Source organism: Hippocampus bargibanti, linkage group LG09 (assembly GCF_051943395.1).
Source record: "Hippocampus bargibanti isolate YZ-2025 linkage group LG09, ASM5194339v1, whole genome shotgun sequence".
NCBI classification, from domain to species: Eukaryota; Metazoa; Chordata; class Actinopteri; order Syngnathiformes; family Syngnathidae; genus Hippocampus; species Hippocampus bargibanti.
In genome coordinates, this window is record NC_142742.1 from 8,559,745 (window position 1) to 8,587,500 (window position 27,756).

The 27,756-nt window shown below is 41.4% G+C and overlaps 2 protein-coding genes across 3 annotated transcripts in view; both read left to right on the forward strand.

Moving 5' to 3' along the window:
* The window catches only part of LOC148893550 (KATNB1-like protein 1), a 45,522-nt gene extending 24,535 nt beyond the window's left edge, over positions 1 to 20,987 (forward strand). Inside the window, exons 2-11 of one of the 2 annotated variants that reach the window (XM_089003794.1) lie at positions 17,324 to 17,430; positions 17,517 to 17,684; positions 18,227 to 18,261; positions 18,352 to 18,589; positions 18,763 to 18,878; positions 19,613 to 19,663; positions 19,727 to 19,816; positions 19,904 to 20,008; positions 20,677 to 20,770; positions 20,849 to 20,987. In XM_089003794.1, coding sequence (XP_088859920.1) covers positions 17,562 to 17,684; positions 18,227 to 18,261; positions 18,352 to 18,589; positions 18,763 to 18,878; positions 19,613 to 19,663; positions 19,727 to 19,816; positions 19,904 to 20,008; positions 20,677 to 20,770; positions 20,849 to 20,926 — 930 coding nt within the window. In that variant the 5' untranslated portion in view covers positions 17,324 to 17,430; positions 17,517 to 17,561 and the 3' untranslated portion in view covers positions 20,927 to 20,987. The remainder of the gene's footprint in view (positions 1 to 17,323; positions 17,431 to 17,516; positions 17,685 to 18,226; positions 18,262 to 18,351; positions 18,590 to 18,762; positions 18,879 to 19,612; positions 19,664 to 19,726; positions 19,817 to 19,903; positions 20,009 to 20,676; positions 20,771 to 20,848) is intronic. The other variant, XM_089003795.1, reaches the window with a different exon arrangement.
* Positions 20,988 to 22,341: 1,354 nt separating this feature from the next.
* LOC148893551 (fibrinogen-like protein 1-like protein) lies at positions 22,342 to 26,873 on the forward strand. The gene is made up of 2 exons (XM_089003796.1): positions 22,342 to 22,529; positions 24,439 to 26,873. The coding sequence occupies exons 1-2, from the start codon at positions 22,355 to 22,357 to the stop codon at positions 25,131 to 25,133; spliced, it is 870 nt and encodes a 289-aa protein (XP_088859922.1). The 5' UTR covers positions 22,342 to 22,354; the 3' UTR covers positions 25,134 to 26,873.
* The last annotated feature ends 883 nt before the right edge of the window (positions 26,874 to 27,756 follow it).

The window sequence follows — 27,756 nt, forward strand, 5'->3', positions numbered from 1 at the left end:
ACCCTCTTTGTGATGACATGAAGCAGTTCTAGATGAAAGAGGAGAGGATCAAAGCGTCTTTCCACCAGTGGATCAGTCTTGGTAGATTGTGAAAAAAACACAGCCGCCAGACGGGCATGACCGATTCCATAGTGCATCGAGTGCGACTCTTTTTTGATCAACTCTTTCAACCCAACAAAGACTCTTCAAGTGCTACTGGGCAATTTCGTAGAACTGCCATTGATGCTTAGCAAAGTGCCTGTTCTGTGGTTGGAGCTGGAACATTTACACACCCAAATAAAAGTGCCAAAAGCTTAACTATACCATGACACGAATTGAACTTCTAGGTTTGATTTCCACTTTAAACCGCAAAGCATCCAGTAGTAACTGGAAGATTGATCCTACATACTTTTTCTGTCACACCCACACAAATATAGGGACACAAATACATATGATTTATGACGATGTGTTCTGAAAAACAGCTCGGAGGATTATCGGGTGTTCATTTTTGCCATTTCTCAAACCCAAGAGACCTCCCAGAAAAGTGTTGCATATTTTCACAACAGGCAACATTTAGCTATTTGTCATGGTGGTCCACGCTTTAGTTGTGGAGAAACACTGAGCTGCCGAACTGATAAAATATCCTCCAATATCCCTCCAAATTTTAGGAATTAACTCTTTTTTTTCTGATGAAAGAAGAAAGTCCCAAGTTTCCTACGCTGCATTGAATGTTTATGTCGTCCTAAAAGTCAATATTCTATGGGACCTGTAATTCAATGACAATAACAAAACCCTGGCACTGCAATAGACACATTTTTGCACTCTGGCAGTGAATGAGTTAATTACAACATTTTGTAAGTAGAGACACTTATTCCATGTAAATGCCCTACATTTGTTGCAAACCCCCCGAAATTCACACATAAATAATGTTTTATAAAGAATACTTAACAAATACATGCTACAGTTACATGATTGTGCAATAAATAAGAGTTGTGCATCACATAAAAAATGTACTGGTAAGCAATGAAAGTATTTATATCATTCATTGGTATGCAATCAACAACTCCCAGTAGGAGAGGAGAGAAGGAGAGGTGCCACTGTTCTGTTTTGGTTACTGAAGAATGAGTCTGAAAAGTGTTTTTACCGTATTTTAAATGTGCAATGTAAATAAACCTTGCCCATAACCTCAAGTATGTTGTGTCAAAAATATATGATGTTATATTCCGCTTATATTTATTAATTGCATTATTCTGTACGGCAAAACGTTGGCGGTGGTATTCTTTGGGGATTTTGTTTGTTTTACGAGGACATTACCAGGTTCTGCCAAAGACTTCAGTGAAACAAATGATAGATGTCACATCTATCAGGCATGTAAATAAAAGCAAATGTTTTCCTCGTAAAATGTCAACAGTAGCTCTTCATAAGGATATTACGACTCTGCTATGTGGCTGTGTCACCACCACACCATAAATCAACAAGGGCAAAATAATCTGTAGCGACACTTAGCCTGCTCATTCTCTTTTTCCTGGATTGTGATCACGGCTTTCTTCTGCAGTCGAGGAAATCACAGATGGTGGCGAACGTGTGTGTCATGTGGCACCCTCATTATTCAAAGCAAGAACTTTCCGAGTATGATTTTTGGAATGATTTGGGTGACAAAATGGAAAAAAATTTGCCATATTTTTATTGGTCTATAAAAGTGATCACATTGCATTTGTAAACAAATGCAATGATCCACTGTGGGTTGCATACAGTCTGCATGGCGGTAGATATTTTGGTCTCCTGCCGCCCCGCCTGACCTTGTACGCGGATTAATGAATAGAATCTTCCGAGTGTGATCATTGTCGATAGTTAGTTTGACAATACATTGGATGGGATTGGATTAGCCTTTATTAGTCTGGCAGTGGACACATTTACATTTCACAGTAGCAAAGTTATGAAAGGAAGAGGGAAGTTTATAAAGAAGTAAAATAAAATATACAGAAGCTGCTGTAAAGGCAGCCACTTTCGCGGTGCTGTCTTGATGTCAATAACCAAAATAAAATATCAAATAATGTGACACAAAAGACAAAGAATGGTATACTTGTTGTATTGCATAAATGAGATATCCCTCATGTTAGCCACCAAAGTTACATGAACTAATGTAAATATGCGTTAACACTGCTAAAGGGTAGCTAATATCAGAAACTTTAATTTGAAATATACTTTTTCTTAGTTATGATGATCATTTTGCGATCATTTTGTCACAATGATGTAAAGCGAGTTTTGAAGTGCGCTTGTAAAAGAAATGTATTACTATTATTATTATTAACTATCTCTTAGCTAGCTAGCTTTCTATTTCTATCCATTTGAGTTACTTCCCGGTTGAGTGAACGCTGGCGCGTGTGGCTGCCGCTGCTCACCCAGAGGCTAAACTTATCCTGTGATTGTAAAGAATTTTGAAAGGCGCTTATAAATGAAATGTATGATGATGATGATGATGATGATGATGATGATTATTATTATTAGTAGTAGTAGTAGTAGTAGTAGTAGTAGTAGTAGTAGTAGTAGTAGTAGTAGTAGTATTAAGACAGTCCTTCAATCTTAAACACTTTCAGCACTCTCTTTGTAGTATGAAACAGTTCTAGATTAAAGAGGAGAGGATCAAAGTGTCCTTTTCACCAGTGGATCAGGGAACTCATGTTGGAATGTGCACTACAAGCTAAATGTTGAAAACAAACATGAAGCTGTAGCATCCATTGACAAAAAGAGATTGTCTCACATCTCATGTCCTACGTATCCGCTTCTATTCCAAGCCGCGGCCGTCTCCTCCTTGATGACTGTTGGAACCAAAAATGCTGAAAAACAATACGTATCGGTTCCACATGACGCACAACAACACACAGTGACAAAATAAAACACAAAAACAAGACAAAAACAACAACAAAAAACAAGGCTCATGAGAGCACATGCTGACGACTGCTCGTGCGCCATCTTGGACTTCTTTTAATGATGAGTCTGTTCGAGTGGTTGTTAGTGATCGGTCGGCACACGGAGAACACGTGATTTGTACTTGTGTGTCTTTCCATCGACACGACCCTGAAGCACTTTGGGGATTTTACATCAGATAGAAGTTTAAAAAATGTTCACATATCATCCTTTCAGGTAATGGTCAACGGAGACTCGCTACATCTTATTGTTAGCTTTCATGCTAACTGTTACAAAAATGATTTAAAAAAAGATATTTGCTAAAACAATGTCTGTGAGCCAAATTGAATCTTTGTGATCGAATTGTTGTTTTCTTCTTTTCTTTTTTTTTCAAAATGACTTGACAATTATGCTACTAGGCTAACGTTGTATAAAAAAATCCCACGTTTGTTGACAAACTACAAATCAGAATCGAGTCCAGAGTAGTAAATAGAGATGCTATGTGAGAAACTCAGCAAAGTCTCCTGCAATCGCCCAAGCCACAAGCATTTCCAGGTTACATAACAGCCTTTTGCGTAGGCGGAGATTTCCATTACAGTTTTTTTTTTGCTCCTTTGGCTACTCAGAAGTTTCCAATATCCTGATAGGGTTTGATTCACGCAGAATATCATTTTAATGAAGTGATAGAAAAATGACTTGACCTCCCTCAATGTGCATTCCCATTGTTTTGCTTAAAAATGCTTAACCCTTTATCTCCCGCCATTTTATTTGGCTACTGGCTATGCGTGGCTGTTTGGTATAGCGCCTGTGTGGTAGATTAGAAACTACCCTATTCCTATTTATCTTATCAGCGATTCATCAAATGGAAAATCTGACTTCATGATACCTGATAATCCAAAATGTACGGAAATATACCAACGTGAGTATTTTAGACGGAACAAACCACAAGAATGAGTGTTCAACAAGATGTATGTGTAGTTTTCAAATATCAGCCTTAAGTTTGGTGTTTAAATCGAGATGACATTTTGTCATTGTGTATAAGGCACACTAGAGTATAAGGCTAACCCTCAATGAATGGAAATGAAATGTCAGCCAGGCCAGATTCCTGCTTTTCGAATTGACGGGACGTTGGGATCATGCTGCTCTTTTTTTTTTTTTTTTTTTTTTTTTCAACTGTCAAGGACATCAGTTTGCCTCAGCGGGCAAATTTGTGAACCTAAACACCCATTACTTGCACACAGCTGCTTGAGAAATTAAGCCCGAATTTACGATTGCTATAAAACGTTAAGCATTATGCCCAAACTTGACCAAAAATATGAAAATGGAATTAAAGATGAGAGGGGGAATCGACCAGGTTAAGACACCTCAAAATTATATCTAGTATCATTCTTGGGAGAAAGATTTGGGGAGGTGGTAAGAGGAGGACTGTGTTGCAATCGTGAGTAAAGATGACAGTTTATGGAATGAATTAAAAAAAATGGAATGGAAATTGTTGTCAATAAAAAAAACAACACTGACAGTCAACTCAAGCCAGGGTTGCTCACGGCACATTTCTTAGTTATATGCCTCAAAAGGAATGACATTTTTTTCTCATTAAATAGGTACAGTATTTCATAGTTGTTGATATTTAACAGACATTTTAAATGTTTTTTTTTATGTTATTCACAGATGGGTACACTGATCAGCCGAGTGGTTAGCATGTCCACTTCACAGAGGTCATGGGTGTCACGATTTGCAAGATGGTGGTGGACCCCAAAAATGCAGGCAGGAGGGAGGAGAAGGGTGTATTTGACAAATTCTATTAAATAAGTCAGCAGGAACAAAATCTAAAGTCATTAGAACAGAGAGGTCCAAAGTAGCAAACAAAACCATGAGTAAAGCATTACAGGACGAAACAAACCTGACAGGGTGAAACAAACAATGACTGGACACTGAATGGTCGTGCCGGGAGTCCTTTTAAATTCCACATATTAAAACGACCAACACCTGTGCAGCTGCAATGCGGGGCCCTACAGTGCCACCCATTGGTCGAAAACCAAATCATGACAATAGGTTTAAATGCAGCTCTATCCTCCCTGTGTGGAGCTTGCATGTTCTCCCTGGGCCTGTGTAGGTTTTCTCTGAGTGCTCCGATATCCTCTCACATTCCAAAACCATTCATGGCAAACTGATTAAAAACTCAAATTCGCCCCTTGAATGATCGCAGTTTGGAATTGAAGTGGATTCATGTGGGACAAGAGAGATATGAGACAATCTCTTTTTGTCAATGTATGCTACAGCTTTGTGTTTGCTTATCTCAGCCTATCTCAGCTGTCTGCGGGCACGAGGCGGGGGACACCCCGAATTGGTTGCCAGCCAATCGCAGGGCACACAAAGACGTACAACAGTCACTCTCACACTCACACCTAGGGACAATTTGCGGTGGTCAATCTGCCTGCCATGCATGTTTTTGGAGTGTGGGAGGAAACCGGACGACCCGGAGAAAACCCACGCGGGTCCTGGGAGAACATGCAAACTCCACACAGGGAGGCCGGACCGGGACGCGAACCGGCGACCTCTGCACTGTGAAGCCGGTGTGCTAACCACTCGACTACCGGGGCGCCCCCGATTATGTGTCGTGCTTTGTTATAATAGCTTGTTATAATTTAAAATAAGATGTATTGTATTGTATTGTATTGTATTGTATTGTATTGTATTGTGTTGGTGTGAGTGTGAGTGTGAGTACGGATGGTTGTTTGTCTCCGTTTGCCCTGCGATTGGCTGGCAACCAAGCTAATGATGTGAACAGAAACCAGTTTTGAGCTGTGGATACATGTCAAAATGATACAGTGACATAATCTACTGATTTGATCTTCCACCTGACTAAATGTAATAAAAAAATCGGCAAAACATTATTGCGTCAGGCCCACTCAGAGTGTTTACGCGTGAACCACTTTGAATAAGAATGCGTGCAGATGAATCAAGTGGTTGCGGGATTGCCTCAGTCTTGTTCCTCCCTTGACTTTTGCAACAGTGCAGATGGCGACCAGGCTCTGGGCCAACGAACGGGTCTGTGGCTGTTTAGTCACCGCTACTTCTTGTAGGAGTGGGCAGCTGTCTCGCTGTTGACAAGCAGACATCTTCCTGTCTGGGAGGACTCCTGTAGGTGGTGATGAGTCACCCTTGCAGATGTATAGCTCCTTTGTATCATCCCTTGAATAGGATGACCAAAAGTTTAGCACTCAACTGCTTTCGTATTAACAGTTCATTAAATGGCTGCCACTTACCAGAACGTTTTGTATCTGTTTTGACTCCAGGTGTCTTGTCAACTGTAATGTTTGAAGGGCAAAAATGTTCGACTAATGTGCTGATAGTTGGTTCAGAGTGAATTGATTAATCAGCATTGAACATTTTTCAACATAGCATGGTAGTTCCCAAATTATTATTTTTAGTGTGTCACTGACTGATATACTATATTTCTATCATAATACAGTAAAGTCTCGTTATATCGATATTCTCGGGAGTCGGAAAAAATATTGATATAACCGGACTATCGATATATCCGATCCTGCGGCATGTACATTTTCTCCTTGCGTTCATAGAAATAGTATCGTAATAAGCAGTACTATCGATATAACCGATATCGATATAATGAGACTTTACTGTATAAGTATGATATAAAGTCCAAGGAAGAGTCCACAATGGCGCCCGACCGAGTAGGCAGCCGTCAGCAAGTGCTCTCACGAGCCTTACTTTTTATGTTGTTTTTGTGTTTTCTTTCGTCAGTTTGTGCGTCGTGTGTAATGACATTCATCAAGGACCAGACTGTGCTGAGCGGTTGAGCCTTTTCTGCATCACAAATATGCCAGCACCGTTTTTGTTTGGGAATAATCTTGGTGCCATTTGACTGTCATCGATGGACAGTTCTTGGCCGATTGTGCTTTTTTGCGGAATGCGCAGCATATTCCCAGCTCCGCTTTATTCAGCGTAATGGTCGGTGTGGTTGGACAGTCTGCAGCTGGATGGATGTGTGTATTGAGGAGCCCGCAATGAGAAGAAAGCATAGTGCTGATGGAACTGCCGCGGCTTGGAATTGAAGCGGATTTACGTGGGACAGGACATGTCATCAATGGATTCTATAGCTTCGTGTTTGCTTTCAACATTTAGCTTGTAGCAGACATGCAGATTTCACCATGACGTCCCTGATCCACTGGTAAAAGGATGATTTTATTCTCTCCTCTTTCATCTAGTGCTTCATACAACAATGAGGTTGCAGGAAGTGCTTAAGATTGAATGACTGTGTCTTTGTGTTGTCATATTATTTTTTATTGTTTTTTTTGTTCTTTTGACTTCGAGATGGCGCCGCGAGGGTGGCTGCCTTTCCAGCAGCTCCTGTATTTTGTTTATCTACTTCTTCCTTTCCTTTCCTCCTCCTTCCACAACTTTGCCGCTGTGAAATGTAAATTTCTCCTCTAGGAGACTAACAAAAACAAATCTAATCTAATGTAATATAAATGTAGGGAATCATTCTCATAAAAAAAATATTAAATGTATAAAAATAATAAATGTATATATATATATATATATATATATATATATATATATATATATATATATATATATATATATATATATATATATATATGGATGACATCAAGCTGTATGCTAAGAGCGAAAGGGACATAGACTCCCTGATCCACACAACCAGGATCTACAGCAGTGATATCGGAATGTCATTCGGGCTGGAGAAATGTAGTCGGATGGTGACTAAGAGGGGCAAGGTAGTTCACACTGAAGGGGTCTCACTCCCTGAAGGAACAATAGCAGACATTGAAAACAGCTACAAGTACCTTGGTATACCACAGGCCAATGGCAACCTCGAATTAGCAACAAGGAAAGCGGCTACGACCAAATACCTCCAGCGGGTGAGGCAAGTCCTCAGAAGCCAGCTCAATGGCAAGAACAAGACCCGGGCAATAAACAGCTATGCCCTGCCAGTGATCAGATACCCTGCAGGAATAATAAGGTGGCCAAAGGAAGAGATTCAGACCACGGATGTTAAGACCCGAAAACTCCTCACCATGCACGGAGGGTTCCATCCCAAGTCCGGCACCCTGAGACTGTACACAAGCCGTAAGGAAGGAGGCCGGGGACTAGTGAGTGTGAGAGCCACTGTCCAGGATGAAACATCCAAGCTCCATGAATACATCAAAGAGAAGGCTCCAACGGATGATGTACTCAGAGAATGTCTCAGTCAGTGGGGAACAGAGGATGAGGTGCTGGAAGAGGGACAATCATGGGAGGAAAAGCCCCTACACGGGATGTACCACCGAACCATAGCAGAAGTGGCTGATCTCAAGAAGTCCTATCAGTGGCTAGAGAGGGCTGGCCTAAAGGACAGCACAGATGCACTCATCCTGGCTGCCCAAGAACAGGCCCTGAACACCAGAGCCATAGAGGCAAGGATATACCACACCAGACAAGACCCAAGGTGTAGGTTGTGCAAAGAGGCACCTGAGACAATCCAACACGTAACTGCAGGGTGTAAGATGCTGGCAGGGAAAGCCTACATGGAGCGCCATAACCAGGTGGCTGGCATAGTCTACCGAAACATCTGTGCGGAGTATGGACTGGAAACCCCAAGGTCAAAATGGGAAACACCTCCCAAGGTGGTGGAGAATGACCGAGCAAAAATCCTGTGGGACTTCCAGATACAGACTGACAAGATGGTAATGGCCAACCAACCAGATATCGTGGTCATAGATAAAGGGGAAAGGAAAGCCGTTGTCGTGGATGTAGCGGTCCCGAGTGATGGGAACATCAGAAAGAAGGAACATGAGAAAATCGAGAAATACCAAGGGCTCAGAGAGGAGCTGGAGAGAGCCTGGAAGGTAAAGGTGACAGTCGTGCCTGTGGTGGTCGGAGCACTTGGGGCAGTGACCCCCAAACTCGACGAGTGGTTGCAACAGATCCCGGGAACAACATCGGATATCTCGGTCCAGAAAAGCGCAGTGCTGGGAACAGCACGGATACTGCGCAGAACCCTCAAGCTTCCTGGCCTCTGGTAGAGGACCCGAGCTGAAATGGGGACAGACACCACCCATGGTGGGTGAGACGAGGATTTTTTTTTTTTTATATATACAGTAAAGTCTCGTTATATCGATATCGGTTATATCGATAGTACCGCTTATTACGATACTATTTTCAGTTCCCTTGCACATTTCTAGTCTTTTTATGTATAATTAGTACCGTTTAGTACGATACCCAGTTATTACGAATATCCGGTTATTACGGTGCTCCTTTTCATCCCCCGCCGGCCATTTTTGTTGTTTATATCGATATATCCGTCGCGCCATTGGTCAACTTGGTCACGTGTCTTGTTACGTGGGCCGCCATCGGTCGCGCCATTGGTCGACTTGGTCACATGAGCCGCCATCGGTCGCGCTATTGGTCGACTTGGCCGTGTGACTTTGTCACGTGACACGCCATCGGTCGCGCCATTGGTCAACTTGGTCACGTGTCTTGGTTACGTGTCACGCCATCAGTCGCGCCATTGGTCGACTTGGTCAGGTGACTTGGTTACGTGCCCAGCACCCGTGTCGCAGAGCCATTTTCATTTTCAGACGCTAGCTCGTGTGTAGCAGACGAGATTGAAGTGTTTGTGTTAAAAGGTAAAAATGGGAAGCAGAAGAAGATTGATGACTTTTTTAAATTGTATACATAATACAGTAAGATGTAAGCGTTGCAGTTTCCCTGTTGTGTTATGTACATGCCCACTGTACTGTATATGAATGCAATCGTTTTTTGCAACAATGTTTCTTGTTTTGTCTGCTGAAGCGCGATGATTTTGAAAATTATTAACATTCCATACTGTGTATTAAAGGACAGCCAATGTCACTTTTTATTCAAATGCAAATAAAAATGACTTCACGCCAAGACGTCTTGCATTGCTTGTGAATCCAAACAATGGCTTCAGATTCAGATAATATGCTTTCTTGTTACACATCCAGTTATGAATATGTTTCAAATACACTGTAGTTCTGAAGATTAAAGCATACATGTTTACAATCATCAAAGAATTATATGTGCCATTTTGAGGCAACATTGGGGGAACATCTCTCACCCCCCAAAAAAAGGGAGCTAATGGCCAGCTCCGTTTCTTATATGGCGCTTGGCTGCCCTCTTTTGGCGGCTTTTGTTTAATGCAGTTCGGCGCAGGATCGGATATATCGATAGTCCCAGTTATATCGATATTTTTTCGGACTCCCTTGAATATCGATATAACGAGACTTTACTGTATATCTCATCTCATCTCATTTTCCGTAGCGCTTATTCCTCATTAGGGTCGCGGGGGTTGCTGGAGCCAATCTCAGCTGTCTTCGGGCACGAGGCGGGGAACACCCTGAATTGGTTGCCAGCCAATCGCAGGGAACACAAAGACATACAACAGTCACTCTCACACTCACACCTAGGGACAATTTGGAGTGGTCAATCTGCCTGCCATGCATGTTTTTTGAGTGTGGGAGGAAACCGGAGGACCCGGAGAAAACCCACGCGGGTCCGGGGAGAACATGCAAACTCCACACAGGGAGGCCGGATCGGGACGCGAACCGGCGACCTCTACACTGTGAAGCTGGTGTGCTAACCACTCGACTACCTATATATATATATATATATATATATAATTTAAAAATATTTGTAGCGGCTTGTATCGGCCTACTTATTTTGTATGTCCCCCCCTCATATATTCCAAAAACATACCTGGCAACTTCATGGAACACTCTAAACTGCCCATAAGCGTAGATGGTTGTTTGTATCTGTGTGCTCTGCGATTGGCTAGCAACTGGTGCAGGGTGTCCCCCAGCCTACTGGCCAAAAACACCTGGGGTAGCCACCAACAACTTCCTATGATTGGATTGGATTAGACATTTCAGAGCAGCAAAGTGATGAAAGGAATGAAAGTACAAAAACAAAATACATGAGCTGCTGGAAAGGCAGCCATTCTCATGATCCGTCCGACTTGATCTTGGTTTTACTCTGGTACTTTCTACTATCTTTGTCACTGCTTTATTTCATGTATAGGATAGTTTTCCATGTTAAGCGCTTTGTTTCAGCTTTAGCTGTTGTTAAAACGCTATATAAATCAATGTGTATTGTCTTGTATTGTATTGCATAAAGTGGACCAAAAAATGGATGGATAAAAAACAAGTACCTTTTTCTTTTTGTTTGTTTGTTTGCTTGTTTGTTGTAATTTTTATTTTATTTTTTTATTAAACAAAATGTAAAACCGTCACTCGCAATTATCTCCAAAGACTCAAATGTGTTTTTTCCATAGGAATATTATTTTCACCATCTCCGTCATTTGTAATTTGGGGGCAGTATTGAATGTCAGCTTTACCAGTGGAGTCTATAGAAATATACATGACATCCCTCAGCATCATGACCATCAATTTGTGTTGGTAACGTTGTCTTTGAACTTTCAAAGAAGTGCCTGTTGAGGAAGAAAAAAAATGGAATCGCTATATCTGTAGCCAGGCCATCAGCTGCATCTTCTAAATTAAAGGAGTTCGAATGGACTCTGATTCCTTGACAACACCCATTGGTTTTTCAGAGGGGATCTGCTAGATCTGAGTTGACTGCAATTGCTGTCATTGCGGTCGATGACTGAAGCCACATTTTGCAAAACTGGGGCACCTTCGGGGAGGCTTGGGCTGAAATTGAGATGAGTCATTAGAGGCTATACAGCTGAGTTGGATCGATTTGAAAAACTTGTCATTCGACCGAGGAGGCCTTTAAATACATCCTTTTACGATCCATGACCCTTTTAAATGCTGTTAATGTAAAGTTATTGCCATCCAGGATGCATCATTTGGTACTTAGGTGATACAGATGTTCTTCGGTTCTTTACGGGCAAGAGAAAATGTGTCCTTTTAAAGCCAAATGATATGCAAAATGGAATTGGGAAAACATGTCCAAAAACGACACATGGAAATATTTGATGGAAAACTTCGCTCCAATGCCCATTTACCAATTGCGTTGATTTTTTTTTAATCCATCTTGAAGACTACAGAAGTTCTTCTACATTAATTTGCTGACGGAGAGGATTGTTTTATCTAAGGTTACATAAGGTCGACACGAAATAGAGGTGCTCAGAGACGCATACACAAGCACCTCTGAAAAAGATCCATTATTTGGTGTCACCAGAAAAAGATAAAAAAAAAATAACTAATTAGTCATCTTGTTTCAATGAAGACATGGTTTTTACATGTGCGGTTGAATTTCCACATATGTACATACTGTTTATTTTCCAGTCACACATTGACTTTGGCCAAGAATATCCTGATATGAATTTTCAAAAATGTGTTCTGACTTTAATCAATGGATGATTATTTTTATTTGTTGCATTCCAGATGTGTTTTTTTTCTCATTTAGCATTTGTGTCAAGACAGGGTCTAACCTTGGTCTGACTTCTATTCTGTTATTCAGTAAAATGTCATCAGATGAATTCGGTTGATTTATTATTTTTTTTTAATGAATTTAATATGTCAGGGAAAACAGATCTGTGTCCTATTCTTGAGGTGCTCAGATAATTGAATATTCAAAACCAAAGCTGGTCTGTTTTCACACATGGATTCATGCTACCCTCTCGTGGTTAAAAAGTGTAGTAAAACTATTCGTGTGAGCGCCAACAGTTTAAAAGTCACGCGCACACACGAATGATGAACTGCCGCGAGCTGGCGACCAGTCAAGGGTGTCCTCAGCCTCTCAGTCCACTCAATGACAACCAAAAATACAATAAGTGGTTTAGAAAATGAATCTTCTTTTCCTTTCGGCTTTTCCCCTCAGGGGTCACCACAGCGAATCAATGTCCTCCATCTATCCCGGTTTTGTGCATCCTCTTCTCTCACACCAGCTACCTTCATGTCCTCTTTGACCACATCCATAAACCTCCTCTTCGGTCTTCCTCTCGGTCTCCTGCCTGGCAGTTCAAGGCTCAGGATCCTTCTCCCGATTTGTCACTCTCTCTCCTCTGGACATGTCCAAAAAATATGAGTTGTCCCTCTAATGTACTCCTTCCTGATCCTATCCAACCTGGTCACTCCCAAAGAAAACCTCAACATCTTCAGCTCTGCTACCTCCAGCTCTGCTTCCTGTCTTTTCTTCAGTGGCACTGTCTCCAGTCCAAACATCATGGCTGTTCTCACCACTGTCTTATACACTTTTCCTTTCATCCTAGCTGAAACACTTCACACCTGACATTTTTCTCCAGCCGTTCCAGCCTGCCTGGACACGCTTCTTCACCTCTTTTCCACACTCTCCATTGCTCTGGACAGTTGACCCCAAGTACTTAAAATCATCCACCTTCTTTATCTCTTTTCCCTGTAGCATCACTCTTGCACTTGGATCCCTCTCATTCACACACATGTATTCCGTCTTGCTGCGACTGATCTTCATTCCTCTCCTTTCCAGGGCAGATCTCCACATCTCTAGTTTCTCCGCCACCTGTTCCCTGTTCTCGCTACAGATCACGATGTCATCTGCAAACATCATGGTCCAAGGAGATTCTTGTCTAACATCGTCTGTCAACCTGTCCATCACCATGGCGAACAAGAAGGGGCTCAGAGCTGATCCCTGGTGGAGTCCCACCTCCACCTTGAATTCCTCAGTCACACCGACAGCACACCTCACAACTGTCTTACAGTCATGATACATGTCTTGCACCGCTCTGACATACTTTTCCGTCACTCCAGACTTCCTCATGCAATGCCACAGCTCTTCTCTGGGCACCCTGTCATACGCTTTCTCCAGATCTACAAAGACACAATGCAATTCCTTATGACCTTCTCTGTACTTCTCTATCAGCATTCTGAAAGCAAACACTGCATCTGTCGTACTGTTTTTTGCTCTTAGTCTTGCTTCAACTACTCTTTCCCAGAGTTTCATTGTATGGCTCATCAACTTTATTCCTCTGTGGTTAGTACAACTCTGCACATCTCCTGGTTTAGAAAATGAATGAATGCATAAATTAACAAAATATTTTTGAATCGTTAAAACAGGACTAATCGCACAGTAAATCCACCACAAAGGTTTAAAACTGGATTTTTTTCCCCACTATAATGAATGTACAATATATTTGTATAATCCATTCTGTGGGAGTTCTGCTTGACATATGCATCATCCTTGGATTTGTAACCAATCACCTCTTCCCAATTGTTTGCTTTCCCATTCGAATAAAATAAAAGCTAAAAATTGGCTGGATGTTCACGTTCAATGTGAGTCTTAAACTGCCTCCGTGAGACATTCCCCTACGACTCCCTTTCTCCCTTATATTATCCGATGAGCTTCGGAGTCCCTTAAATGCTCACTTAATCCCAATGTTGTATTCTTTAGGAAGCACAAAAAACTCTAATCACAGGACAGCGACAGTGTCTCCCATTCTTGGACTAATTAAACCAAACAATGTGCCCGGTGTACAAAGAGCGTCTCGATTGGAGCCTGAGCATATTCTCCCGTTGCGTTCATCATGCTGGAATGCTGACTGAAACATTCTGTGGTCAGTCCTGTTTAAATTGCCTTTTACCCGTCAGGCTTAAATCTTGGAAAAAGAAGTGTACCAATAGCGCAACACGGAGCAAGGAAGGGAGGGGGAAACAAGAGGCCGGCTACTTTTTGCAATTTTTTTTACTGTATTTTTTTGGGAGACACCGCAGAAGAAAACTCACATTGAAGGATGGCAAAACTGGACGTCTATTAGGTCTAACACGAGAAGGTTTTTCATGATGTTGGGATGTGTTGCCAAGAACAAGAGACTACTGTTAGTGGGTTCTTCGGAAAACCGCGTCAGTGCAGCTGACAAGGCCAGACATGTAAATATATATCAAAGGCAAGCTGGTTACAGGGTAGGAAGTTTGGCTTCGAGTCTTGAGAAGCAATAAGGAGAGCCGCCATAGATTTAATGAAATCATTTGCCGGCACGATTTATCTGGACACCCTCAGTCCCTTAGAGAAAAGGTGAGAGGCTTGGACATTCACGGGGTGGCTCAGAGTTGAGTAATTTCTCCTACTGGAGACAGATGGAGTGGCTCGGGCAGTTGATGAGGGTGCCTCCCTGGTGGATGGATGGATGGATGGATGGATGGATGGATGGATGGATGGATGGATGGATGGATGGATGGATGGATGGATGGATGGATGGATGGATGGATGGATGGATGGATGGATGGATGGATGGATGGATGGATGGATGGATGGATGGAAAGGTGGAAGGGTGGATGTTTGGGTGGGAAGGATGGATGGATGGATGGATAGATGAATGGATAGATGAACAGATGGAAGGATGGTGGGGTTGGATGGATGGATGAACGGATGGAAGGATGGTGGGGTTGGATGAACGGATGGAAGGATGGTGGGGTTGGTTGGATGGATGGATGGATGGATGGATTGGGTGGGTGGGTGGGAAGGATGGATGGGGTTGTATGGGTGGATGGATGGGTAGATGGATGGATTGGGTGGGAAGGACGGCTGGATGGATGGATGGATGGATGCACATGCTATATAGCCGAATGAAGACTAGTCCAGAATCTCAAATTGAAATAGCATGCATCATTTTTGGAATGTGGGAGAAACCCCACAATGATGAGGCACTCTGACTGCATTCTTATAGTATGAAATTAAACAAACAATCTTTGAAAAAAATATAGGTTTAAAGGGACAATGATTGAAGAACCTGTCACTTTATCTGGTGTCTCCGAAGGATTATGCAATTTCCAGACACCTTTTGGTGTCTGGCATATGCACAGTTTATCCATATTAGGACTGTCCATCCCTGGCGGTGGTCTTTGCTGCTTATAAAGCATTCCAGCTCCAAATGAAAACACAGCTTGAATGATTTACAGTCGTTATTTTGTATTTTTATTTTTTGCTGATTCGATTAACATTCTGTCGCCATTTGCGTTAATAAAGCTTATTTGAAGAAAGATGATCTGAAAATGAAGCCTACGAAATATTACAGCTGGCAACCGCGAGCTTTTCCGATGAGCGTATGCGATGTCGGGATTAAAAACGTGTGGTTTTTCAAATGTTATTTTATTCCTGAAAATGTTTGCGGCGGCATGACCCCAAGTCTCACCTTTCACCGCAGGCTTATGGCATTTTACAAAAATGCCACTAATGATGTCGGGCTAAGCCACAGCCGAGGGTCCCGAAACCCAACGATAATAAATAATGGAATGCCGTCGGGAACAGAACAAGTCAGTTTATCTCATCTGTCGCTGCGGCGTTGGTCAGAGATCACAGTGGAGTTTAAAGTATTTACATGTTGAAGGAAATTTGCTGTCAGTAGTCTTTAGTGGGCAAATGTCTTGTTTGAATACACCATATTAGGAAGAGACAATTTCAGGTGTTTCATAGGCCGAGCCTCCGGAAAGCAAATGATGAAAATTTAATTTAAGCCTTGGAGAGCTTTTACATATTGTCGCATCACCACCATATGAAAATGCGATATTTTAAAAATGTTCCATCTTTAACCCATTCACTGCCATTCCCGAATGTTTCCGGGAATTGAAAAGCATGATATGGAGCTCCATTGTCGAATTTCTTTGTTTTTTGTTTTTTTTTTCAGTATGGGTGCCGATAAAGCGCTGGTAAGACCTTCGGCAAAGTTATTCCCTTCCACAAGGGGACAGCATTTGCCTTTTGTACAGCCACCGCCACTTCAAGCTCAGATAACTCCAGATGCATATAACTTCGGAACTCACTCTTTTTTTCTGATGAAAGAAGAGAGTCGAGGGCATTAGTTCTTAACATTGTTGGAGGTACCGAACCCCACCATTTTCATATGTGCATTCACTGAACCCCTCTAGAGTGAAAAATAAAATATAAAAACGATGTATTATGACGACAGTTACACGTTGATTACTGCAAGCTGCTGGCTAACCTGTTCATTCGTTGTGAATGGGGGAAGAAGAAGCAGTCTACATGGCCTCTCTTCTTCTGTCACTGTCTTCATTTTTCCGATTTGGTACGCTTCTGACTCTATACTGCCCCCACGATTTCCTGTGGTATTTCTCCTTTTCGTCCGGAGCCCTGCCGATTGCTAAACGGACATAACAATGGACGAAACGACCTCTGGGGTCAGACGAAATGTTCAGTTTCCGTAATTAACAGAAGTGTGTCAGTGGAGACTCCACCGAACCCCTGAGATCGTCTCACCGAACCCTAAGGGTTCGATCAAACCCAGCTTAAGAACCAGTGGTCTAGGTTTTCTAACGCTGCATTGAATGCTAAAACTCAATATTTTGTGGGTCCTGGAATTTGAGTGAAAATGACAAAAACCCTGGCACTGGAGTGGACACATTTTTGCACGTTTGGCAGGGAATAGTACTGATAGTCTTACTTGACTACATTATATTGCTACTTTTCCAACAATTACTACTTTCCTATTTTTTTTCTGGCTTAGGTGGCATCTGACATTGTAGTGGCAGAAAATGGTCTGGATTTTACCCCTGCGGCAACCACGTTTTGGCGCACATAGTCAAACAGGATTTTCAGCAATTTGAATGAGAGGTGGGCTTGTGTCGGATGCAATCTTATTTCTTTCAGAATTACGACTACAGCGTGCTTATATAATCAGAATTCCCTTTTTTATATAGATTTTTATGATCGGGATACACCAATATCCATCCATTTTCTGACCAATGGTCAACCGGACAGTCCACAGCTTTTATGCATCTGTCTTTCAAAGTATAACAGACTCCAATTTGGAAGACCAACATTGTGAAGCCACCCTGGAGATGGAGTCTGCTTGTGCGGGCAACAAGGTAACTCTTACCTGTGTTTTCGTCCTTGCTCAAGTCCTATGTGTCAAGTATGTGTCGTGGCTTGGAATTGAAGCGGATTTACACGGGACAGGAGATGCGAGACAGTCTGTCTCTTTTCATCAATGGATGATACAGCTTTGTATTTGCTCTCAACATTTAGCTTGAAACCGACGTGCACATTTCACTATCGCGTTACCTGATCCACTGGTGAAAAGGATACTTTTATCCAGTCTTCTTTCATCTAGAACTGCTTCATACAACAAAGCGGGTGCAGAAAGTGCTTCGGATTGAATAAGTGTCAGTGTCTTTTGTGTTGTGTCACATTTTTTGTAATTAATTTTGTTATTGTTTTGACTTCAAAATGGCGCCGCCAGAGTGGCTTCCTTTACAGCAGCTTCCTTTACAGCAGCGCTTCTAGTTTGTTTTTCTACTTCTTCCTTTCCTCTCATCACTTTGCTGCCGTGAAATGTAAATTTTTCCACTGTGAGACTATTAAAGGCTAATCTAATCTCATCTAGTTATGTTTTTTTTTTCTGTTTCAGGCAGATGCTTCTAAAAAGGACTTCAATAAGAAGAGGTGTGACCTTTATAATCACCACAACTGTACTGTGTCATTTTATTGACAGATTGTTTGAATACCCCCACCCCCTGTCATTTGTCCAATCAGTCACTCCGGCAACACTCCGGGCAGAGTCAAGCGAGTCGTATCTTATAAGAGAAAAACACGACATTTACTGATGGCTCGGAAAAAGCCCCAAGGTTCAGGCGGGATACATGACGCGGCAAAGAAAGACAACAAGAAGCAGGAGACGTTTGACGTGGACCCTTGGGTGTTGACGCCTAATATCGAGCACATGACTCTGAGGACTGCTTGTCAAAACAATGAGTACTTGAAACTGGATGAGGTAAGAAATCAATCAGCTGATGATATTGTCAATTATTCACAATCATTGTAGGTTTGTCTTTTTCAAAAGAAGTACAGATGACGGCTGAAGAAACATTTTCATGTGCCGGTAAAGCACATGTACGACTGAGAGCTTACACAGAGGTTTGTCTTTTTTAATTTCATTTTTTTCAGCTCACAAAGGACCACAGTTCAATAACCAAAGTCCTCCTTGGAAGAAACCTGAGACTTAAAGTGGCCTTCTCACTGTGGAAAAGACATTTTGGAGAATTGATAACATACTTCCAGAGGTACTGTCCAGTGCTTCATTAATTAACTCATTCACTGCCAAACAATGTGCAAAAATGTGTCCACTCCGGTGCCAGGGTTTTTGTCATTGTCCCTCAAATGGCAGAGCCCACATAATATTGAGTTTTAGGACTATATAAAGATTCAATGCAATGTAAGAAGTCTTAGACTCTCTTTTTTCATCAGAAAAAAACGAGTTAATTCCAAAATTATATGAGTCTGCAGTTATCTGATCTTAAAATGGGGGCAGCTGTATTTTGCTGCTGTGAAATGTAAATCTCCACTACTAAACTAATAAAGGCTAATCCAATCCAATTAAAATAGTAGTTTTTAATAAGACTAAATTGCAAATGCTGCCCTCTTGTGGAAAGGAAATACATTGCCAGAGGTGACCAGCGCTTTATCGGGCGGCTGTTCAAAATACAATACATCCATATTGATTTTATATACAATAGCACTTTAACAACAGCCAAAGCTGTAACAAAGTGCTAACATGGAAAAAGTCAAATGCTGACCCCTCATGGAAGGGAAAATACATTGGCATAGGTCTCACCAGCGCTTTACCGGCACCCCTGCAAGAAAAACCCAACACACATTCGTGAATGGCGCTCCACGTCACATTTTAAATTCCTGAATCAATTCCGGATGGCAGTGAATGAGTCAATTAAGTCCAACTTATTGTATGAATGAGAAAATCCATCATCATTAAGTGCTTTGACGCTTTCATTCATTTCAGGATCCAAGACACAGGTGTCTTTGTTGATGTGCTTCCTCTCATCAGCAGATGGTAAGCTCGCAATAGCGTTACTGACGACCAATCAATATGAGTATGATCCAATGTTCTCCACAGTTTGGATAACAACTCCTCCGACATCACCATCGGCTGTTGCGTGGACCTGTTCCCATTGGTGCGCAAGGTCCTCACGATTCCTTATGAAAGGTGCGTTTCAATCTCACCCCCACACCCCTGTGAGCTGCCCATCACATTCGACCACATACAAGTTTGAGTCATCAATGTTCCGCCTAGATACATCACTGTCGGTTTAACCTGGATCAATTCGGTTTTGAAACGCTGGTGGGAACCTCTGAAAGCAAATGGGCTCACTGGATTCGCCGAGCCTTACTTGGATAGGTAGGTGTTTTCATATTTACAGACGCTCCCCACCTTACGAACAAGATAAGTTCCGAGTGGTCGTTCGTAAGGTGAATTTGTTCGTAAGTTGCTTCAGTGCTATATTTTGTAAGGAATGTATGTTTAACTCAAACACTGAATGGGGAAGTAAAAAATACAGATGCTCTCGAAGTCGTAAAATAAATTCACGACTACTGTAGTACGACGACATATATGATTGGGTCTTCAGTAAGCCATGACTGAAGCTGCTGGCATGTATCATTTAGCTATCTAGCCAGCTAGATAGCTAAATGATAGCTAGCTAGATAGCTAGCGAGCCAGCTAGACAGCTAAAAGCTAGCTAATAGATAGCTAGGTAGCTAGCTAGCTAGCTAATAGATACAGTAATAATAACGGTTAGCCTCGGTGTCCGTCGCATAAACATCCAAACACAATGTGTCTGTGTGGGTGAAGCACAGTACGCAGCCAATCGCAAGCGAGGTCGGCCGGAAAAAGGCACGCAGCACAAAATCTAACTTAAAACATCTCTGTCTGAACATTTTTTTATATACTGTACGTTCGTATGTGCCGTTGTTCGTGACACGAATGATCGTAAATTGAGGAGCGTCTGTAATTTGGGAAGCGAAACCATTCAACAAACGTCAAACAAAACACATTTCTTGTCACAGAAACTTCCCTGTCTTTAATCAGCAGTTACTGGAGTTATGGCATCAGGAACTGAAGCTCAATTCTTTTCCCAGAGCTGCGGGAGATGTAGCAAAGGTCAATTGTCCATCATGATGCTGTCCGAAAAAAAAACCCAAAATGTTTCCTTGATCATACATCATATTTTCCCAACAGGTTATTGATATATTCCTGTCTCAACTGAGTTTCCATGAAGGAAGAGCCAGAAAACAAAAGTACAAATCCATCCCTTGAGGTTCTTAAAATGCAGAGTGGTCTCATGTCATCAGGAAACCGAACTTGATTTACTATTCTGTTGTCCAGGAAAGACGGCAGAAGTTCCGTACGGCATGTTTTGTTGATGCGTTGCTGCATTAACTCATTCACTATATTCATGGATTTTTTCGGGAAGTTAAAATATGACGTAGACTAGCGCCATTCCCGAATTTGCTTGGCTTTTGTTTTTTTTTTTGTGCTTGGGGGCTGATAAAACGCTGGCCATAGCCTCTGGCAATGTTTTTTCTCTTCCACAAGGGGGAAGCATTTCCTTTCTTTCCATGTTAGCGCTTTGTTCCAGCTTTAGCTGCTGTTAAAGCGCTAAATAAACCAATATGTGTGTATTGCATTGTATTTTGGGCAGCCACCCAACTCCAGAGCCATATAATTTAGGAATTAACTCATTGTTTTCTGATAATAGAAGCGAGTCTACGGTTTTTTATGCTGTCCTGCAACGGTGTCAAACTTTTTTTGTGCCACACGCCACATTGTAGTGACAGTGTCCTCTCGGGACGCCGTGTTTGAATTTAAGGAAGCGATTTTAATGTTTAAGCCCTTCCACATATTACATATAGAGGGCACAACAAATTAGTGAATAGTAAATGGGTTGTTTAAATAATAAAATGTTTGTTGTAAAAAAATAAAAAAATAATAAAAATGTTTAAATATTTGAAGTAAAAAAATAACTACTGTTATTGTGGTTTACGTGGGACCATTTGAAATTTTGATTTCAGACTTTAGCAAGCATCATGGAATTTCATAAATTTGATTTGCTTTCGCTGGCCGAATAAAATGATGTGGCGGGCCAGATTTGGCCACCGAGCCTTGACTTTGACACCATGCTGTACTGTATGTTTATATAGTCCTAAAACTCAATATTCTATGGTCTCGGAATTCAAGTGACAATGGCAAAAACCCTGGCACTGGAGTGGACACATTTTTGCGCATGTCTGGAAGTGAATGAGTTAAATGTGTTGGTTCGATTCCGTGTTATAGTTCAGGAGGATTGGATGATTTTTTTTTTAAACCTCAAACACATTTGAGCTGAGAGTGCGGTTATTCAGGGGTGAATTTTTAAAGGGTCCGGCTTGAGCCGGACTTTAGCCTTAAAAGCACTTAAGGGGATTTGAGTTGGCGAGAAATACGAGCTGACTCATTTTACCACTCACATTTGGCTTTATCTGACTTGACACAGATAAGCGGAAGGGTTGTCGTCTGCCATGACGAGGTGACGTTGAGGCCGAAGTCCGACCGTGATTAAAAGGGACGGTCCATTGCTTTTTAATGTGTGCTTGATTAAAGCGGCATTTTGAGAGAAAATCTGCCTTTTTTGGGGTAGGGGTGACTTGAGCTTTTTTTTTTCAGTGGCGAGGTTTTACATTTTTTTTTAAGAGTCACTCGTGCTCGATGCATCCAATACGTGTCAGCAGGAAGATGATAACATTTGACATTTGGTTGGTGCGGCTCATGTTTTTGCTCTTTCCGAGTCTATTTGGAGTCAACGGCGAGCATCTGCAAGCGGAGAACCTGCATCTCCTCCCCGTTGATCAGCGTCATGTTGTCATGAATGATGGAATGAGAGGTAATGTCCGTTTTGGTTTATTTCGTGTAAGCGAGGTGTTAACATTTGAATGTCATGTGATTGGACAGCAATAAGAAAAAAAAATCAAATGGATCAAAATATGACATGAAGGAAAATACAGTCAAACTTCCGTTTTTGACCATAATCCATTCCAGAAACCTGTTTGAAATCCGATTTGGTCGAAAACCGAAACTTTTCTCATTATAATCAATAATAATAATAATAATAATAATAATAATAATAATAATTCATTTTTATTTCATAATATTATTCAATTAATATTATTTCATTTCATAAAATATTTTATTTTTAAGCGCCTTTCAAAACTCTCAGTCACTTTACAGTCATAGGATAAGTTTTTCTGTGGGTGAGCAGCGGCAGCCACACGCGCCAGCGTTCACTCAACCCGGAAGTCACTCGGATACAATACTAAGACAAATAGATAGAAAGCTAGCTAGCAAGCCAATAGATAGCTAAAAGCTAGCCAGCTCGATAGCTAGCCAGCCAGCCAGATAGCTATTGTACAGTATTACAGAAAAGACAAAGAGAATTTACTTAGCACAATATTTCTTACTAATCAATGAATATTGAGTTGAGGAGTTTTAGGGAAATGCTGCCCCCTTGTGGAAGGAAAAAAAAAACATTGCCAGAGGTCTTGCCAGTCCTTTATTGGCAAGCGAGAAAAAACAAAACCCAAACTAATTTGGGAAGAGCAGCCTACATCATAATTTATTGGCTAATTGAAAATATGACGTAGAATGCTATTCACGAATTTGTTCAGGTTTTGTTTTTTTCTTGTTTGGGTGCCTATAAAGCGCTGGCTATGGCATCTGGCAATGTTTTTTTCTTCCACAAGGGGGCAGCATTTCTCTTTTTTTTACATGTTAGCGCTTTGTTCCAGTTTCATCTGTTATTAAAGCGCTATAGAAACCAATATGTATGTATTGCATTGTGCTTTGGATAGCCATACCCATTTCAAGCGCAGATAACCCCAGACCCATTAAACTGAGGAATGAACTTTTTGTGATGAAAGAAGAGAGTCTAAGGTTTCTTAATCTGCATTGAATGTTTATGTAGTCCTAAAACTCCATATTCCGTGGGTCCTGGAATTCGAGTGACAATGACAAAAACCCTGGCACTGGAGTGGACATATTTTTGCACATTGTCTGGCAGTGAATTAGTTAAAAGCCTTCCTTAAAGGACAACCGACCCCATTTTTTTGTTTCCTTACTGACATTTTATAGCATCTAAAATACCCAAAACACGCAAATGCAAAACACCAATAAAAATGAGTTAAAGTGTCCCAAAACTACTTCCCGCCCCCTTGTTCGTGACGTCACGCCAGGACTTCTTCGCCTTGCTCTAGAATCAAAACAATGGCTTCAGATTCGGAGAAGATGCTTTCTTGTTACTCATCCAGTTATGAATATGATTCAAATAGTTCTGAAGAGGAAAGCATAAATGTTTGCAATCGATTAAAGAAGTCCTCCCGTATCAATTCGAGCCGCCAGGACAGAAATGTAGCACCCAAAAAATGCACAAGATGGTGCCCAAGCTCCGTTGGAAATGTTCATTGGTGTATTCTCGAAACGTGCGATGTGTCAAATTCCACATTTGTGGCCGAAACTTTATTTGTGTATCTTGGTAAAACAACACAAATAAACGGTTGTAATCTTGTGGCAAATGTTCAACATTTCCAACCACTGTTCCAGGACGTGGCAAATTCTGCAATTTCACTGAATGGCTTTAATACATAGACAGAGACAGACTATAATATGTGGTTCATCATAGTAGTCAATATAAACACAAGCTGTTTTTTTTAAACTATGTCACTTGACTTTTGAGATTAGCCATGATTCTTTATTTATTCAAATGTAATCAAATCTAACAGCTTTGTTTGTCCCCACAGTGCTACCGAGAGATTGTCATGAAATGCTCTTGAGCTCTTCGGGTCACGCCAGAGACGGTGTGTACCTGATCCGGCCGGGGAACTCCGCCATCTTGGTGTACTGCGCCATGCAGGAAGGAGGATGGACCATCGTGCAGCACATCACCGCGAACAGCAGCGTAAACTTTGACCAAGCGTGGGCCGACTATAAGTCTGGTTTTGGCGACGTCGCTGGGGATCACTGGCTGGGGAATGAATATCTTCACCAGCTCAGCACAGGCCCAGCACGCTACAAATTGGGAATCAAACTTGTGGACCAAGACGCTGTGACAAAAACGGGAGAGTATGACCCTTTCCTGGTGGAGGACGAATCATCGGCGTACAGGCTGAGGCTAGGTTTGTTCCAGGGCACGGCCGCGGATGCCCTCATGCAGCACACCGAGCATTACCTGCACGATAATCAGAGATTCACCACTAAGGACAGAGACAATGATAACTACTTCCAGAACTGTGCCATGTTGGAGTTCCAGGGGGTGGCCGGCGGAGGTTGGTGGTACGACGCCTGCGCCGGTGCCAATCTCAACCGCAGGAATGTCATCTACTGGCAAAAGGACTGCAACAAGGAGCGATTGTGCAAGTACGCGTGGATGATGGTGAAACCATCAGAAACTATTAAACCCGTTCATTGCAGCGACTGTAAAAAGGATGAGCTATGAGATGAAAAGGTTTCTTCAGCCGTCATATGTACTTCTTTGAGGGTGTTGGATGTTTCGCTCCTCATCCGAAAAGCTTCGTCAGTGAACTACAATTTGTTGGTAGCTCTGTCCAGATAGGTCCCTGCTCTAAGGTTAGGGCGAGCAGTGGACTATTCCCTGAAGCTAATCTGCTTACTTCTTTTGTCCTGACTGATTATGTATAGGACTGGCCCTGATTGCCCCATTCGCCCTTGTATCACCTCATCAGTGTGACTAAGCCTACGTGGTCATTTGGTATTGATTCATCACTTTACAATGGTCAAAGTAAAACAAGTACAGACTGCAAAAGGTACAAATGAAATAGTCAAAATTAACTCATTCTTTAAAAAAAACATTATTTATGTGTGAATTTGGGAGGGGGGCTGAGAATGGATTTAGGGCTTATTTGGAAAAGTATCTCTACTTACAAACTGTTGCAAATTAACTCATTCACTGCCAGCCATGCAATAATGTGTCCACTCCAGTGCCAGGGGTTTTGTCATTGTCACTTGAATTCCAGGATTCACAGAATGTTGAGTTTTAGGATTATATAAACATTCAATACAGTGTACAAAAACCTGAGACTCCCTTCTTTCATCCGTAAAAAAAAGTTAATTGCTAAATTATATGGGTCTGGAGTTATATGAGCTTGAAATGGGGGCAGCTGTCCAAAATGTAATATCACACGTGCCCATTCCACCATGACGTCCATGATCTGTGAGACTAATAAAGGCATATCCAATATCCAATCTACTGGTGAAGAGGACGCTTTCATCATCTCCTCTTTCATCTAGAACTGCTTTATGTAACAAAGAGGTTAGTAAGACTGAATGAATCTCTGTCTTTGTGTTGTCATATTTTTTATGTTATTTTTTTGTTCTTTTGACTTCAAGATGGCGCCGCAAGAGTGGCGCCATCTTGTACAGGTTTGCTTGCAATGAAATGGTGGACATTTGGAACACATCTTGGGAAAAACTGGTGAATGTTCTTCCATACACTGAATAATGTGTCGTTGTAATTTGAAATAAATAGCTTTTTAATCAAAGCCACAATTGAAACTTTGACAACAGCTGAAGCTGGAACAAAGCACTAAGATGGAAAAAAGGAAATGCTGCCCCTTGTGGAAAAAAACATTGTCATATTTTCAATTCCAGATTAAATTTATGAATGGCAGTGAATGAGTTAATATCAGTCAACTCGCTAGAACAAGGGAACATGCTTGGCATCAATCATTCTTATCGCTGACAACATCATCCTCCCTGGTTTGTAGTTCAATTATGTCTCCATTTACACGTCTCTATTTGCATTGTGTCATCAACCGCAAGTGTTGCAAAAAGTAACAAAGAAATAACTGGAATGGAAAGAACAGGAATGTGATTGTTAATATTGAACATAAAAACAAATACTCAAGCAAAGTCAGTCCCACATAATACTCGGAAAGAAAGATGTTTTGATTTGCCACCAACGGGTGGCACTCTTGGGCCCCGCCGTCAGCTGCACAGGTGTTGGTCATTTTAATCAGTGGCAGTTGAAAGGATACTCGGCACAACTATTCAGTGTCGGGTCATTATTTGTTTCACCCTCTCAGGTTTGTTTAGACTTGTTATGGTTTACTCATGGTTTTATTTACTACTTTGGACATTTCTGTTCTGAAGACTTGTAGTAGGACCTGCGATTTTGTTCCTGCTGACTTAATTAATACAACTTGTCAAATACACCCTGCTCCTCCCTCCTGCCTGCTTTTTTTGGGGGGGTCCACCACCATCAACACCTTGCAAAGCCTGACAGATGCATCAGACATCAAGCCCCCCCCCAATATTATGCAGATTGTGGATATTTATTTGAAAAAAAATAACATGTACACGATTCCTAAAATATAGAAGCATATCAGCAACAACAACAAAAAAAACAATACATAGAAATAACCAGCTTAGTTTTCCTTGTACTTTACATCAGCAAACATTTCAAATGCACATTTCACTTCCTAGCTTGAGAAAAAAAATCTTTCTTAAAACAGAAAAATATTGCATTTGCGACAGTGTTTAAAAAAATATTTGGAAATCATGACTTGGTGATGATGACTGTATTGACAAAAGGCCGATAGGATAAATACTGTATTGTGAAGATGAAGCGCACTAAGGTATAAAGGACAACCGACATCACTTTTTTGTTTCCTAACTGACATCAGAAAAACGTTTAATAGCATCTAAAATACCCAAAACACGCAGTATGATATTTATAGTCAAATGCAAAACACCAATAAAAATGATTGGCTAGTCACACCAAAAATTACTTCAAAATGAACGCGTGAAGTGGCCAGTTTCAGAAGGTCGCGCCCCCTTGTTCGTGGTGTAACGCCAAGATATCTTGTCTTGCTCGAGAATCAAAACAATGGCTTCAGATTCGAAAAATATGCTTTCTTGTTACTCCTCCAGTTATGAATATGATTCGTATAGTTCTGAAGAGGAAAGCATACATGTTTGCAATCGATTAAAGAATTTATTCCGGTCATTTTGATGCATCTGGAGAGAAATGTATTGACAAACTCTTTAGTACTCACAGTACCCAAAAAAGGCAGAAGAGGGCGACAAAGCTCCGTGGAAGA